Here is a 1,997-nt window from a genome sequence, read left to right as displayed (position 1 = left end):
ACAAACAGTTACACCGTGAGACGTCACTTCAAAAACAGCGCACAATACGACTGGAAGAAATCACCTAGGACGATGAATTTGCCGGGTGAATCTGTTCTCTTGTTCTTGTGTTGCTTTGTTCCCTGCAGAAGTTCCTCTGCGTAGCCCACCTGAGCCCCGGAGGTAAGCTTCTATGCGGCTGGTCACATCGCCATCCGTCCGCGTGTACTCACACCAACTGCACGATGTTGGGCGCTTGCATGCTCTTGATGATGTCGTACTGGCTCTTGACGCACCTGTGCATGTACACCTGTAATGGAAGGGATACACGACCTTGAGCATCGATCTTAGGAAACGGGTTGTCTGCCTATTTCTATAAGTTTGGTGAGGGTGATGCACGGGTCTAAATATCGAAGAACCTGCGGTACGTCCGTCTTACCTCATCTCTTGTTTCACCTTCTCAAAAGAACAATAAAACTTTAAGATAGCGTAGTAAACGACCTTTTTGCATATCATTGTAATAACACAAAGTGAAAGTTAAGCAAAGAAAAATAAGCCCTTGTGAAACTAAATCGTGAACCTGAAAAAAATGCGCAGAAGAAACTGTGAGTATAAGCTTTTACAGTTGCATATATTTTTTTTGTTGTCGAATGAAGCAAGTGGTTGCGGAATAATCGGGATATGAACTCTCTTTCCAGCTCAATCGAATGTGTCAAAAGATTTCGAAAAGTAGATCTATGGATTATCACCGCCAGTTCGGTGGACGAGTTCAAGAGGCAATGCCACACCAGTTGTAAACACTTTACCTACGTCGTTTTCTGAAGACTGGTGGTTATAATTGTCTTCGTTTGATTATTGTAAGTGGGAAATTGTAGAGACGGTATAACAGATAATAATCAATTTTACTGCAAATTCATTAAACTTTTGTTAGATACTCTAAATTCAACCTCCAAAGATTTTAACATCATATACTATGTTTCCATCCATGAGAAATTTTATTTCTATGAAATAAAGTATTGTAAACTAACGGACAACTTATCGAGTAAAGTAACTGGGACACTACAACACTACTTACATGAGCAGCTGCGAAGAGCAAGTATATCAGCGTCCACAAGACCGATAACAGCTGTGGAATAAGTATATGTTAAAATTGGTAACCGTGAAAAAAGTCTTTCTTGAAAATAAGGTCATTATATCCATGGCAGATTATCATCCAATTTTACAAATCTCACCAACGATCATCACGATCATTTTCTCATTTCCTTCTTTTTAATGTTATTAATTTTCTAAAAGATTATACTTCATCACAAAAAATTACTCAAAACGCATGACCTCCCCTCCCCCTGCCCCCAAATACCTCCCCACCCCACCCACTGCCACTCAAACAGCAAAACCAAAACAGAAGACGATCAACTCACGTAATGATAGTAGGACGCCTGGAGCCACAGCGCGAAAGCAATTATCATGAGGATGTAGATGAGGTTCTGGCTGAGCCACGGCAGGATCATGCCTCGGTGATCCTTCACGACTCCGCGGATCATGAGGATGGAGAAGGCGATGTACAGCAGGTAGAAGAAGATCATGAAGCCGCCCGCCGACTTCATGGCTGCAGGGGAGAGGAGCTTGTGTGTATTCTAGAGGCTTATAATGATGACGTGTTTTGTTAGTGTGCATAGGAAAGGTGTTATATTGTGACTATAACGCAGATATCACAGAAACAATATGAAGTAACTTAGATTTTACTACCAAGTGTTTTTCATCATAGCTGAAAGGGAGTGAGAATAAACTACAAACAGACAGATGAACAAAAAGATAATAAAAGAATATAAGCCATTGTCTATCTACCTGGAAAACGTTATCTCAGCTGAGAAGTCTGTATCCTTTCTGTCTGTAACTGCGATCACTCTTCACCTTACAAATCGTTTTGATAACTGTTTCACAAATTTATCTGTTTTCTGATTTTACATTCTTAAAAATGTATCGGTTTACTCAGCAATTTATCCGTCCGTTTACCTATC

General features: G+C 40.4%; 1 protein-coding gene across 1 annotated transcript in view; it reads right to left on the bottom strand.

Moving 5' to 3' along the window:
• The window catches only part of LOC119585123, a gene marked incomplete in the record, with an annotated part of 13,689 nt that continues 11,692 nt past the window's right edge, over positions 1-1,997 (bottom strand). The window contains 3 exon segments of the mRNA XM_037933755.1: positions 1-289; positions 1,055-1,105; positions 1,398-1,585. Of these exon segments, the coding sequence (XP_037789683.1) occupies positions 209-289; positions 1,055-1,105; positions 1,398-1,585 (320 nt within the window).

Source organism: Penaeus monodon, chromosome 19, assembly GCF_015228065.2.
Source record: "Penaeus monodon isolate SGIC_2016 chromosome 19, NSTDA_Pmon_1, whole genome shotgun sequence".
In the NCBI taxonomy this organism is placed as follows: domain Eukaryota; kingdom Metazoa; phylum Arthropoda; class Malacostraca; order Decapoda; family Penaeidae; genus Penaeus; species Penaeus monodon.
The sequence above is the reverse complement of the archived record's forward strand: the minus strand, read 5'-3'. Positions and strand labels throughout refer to the sequence as shown.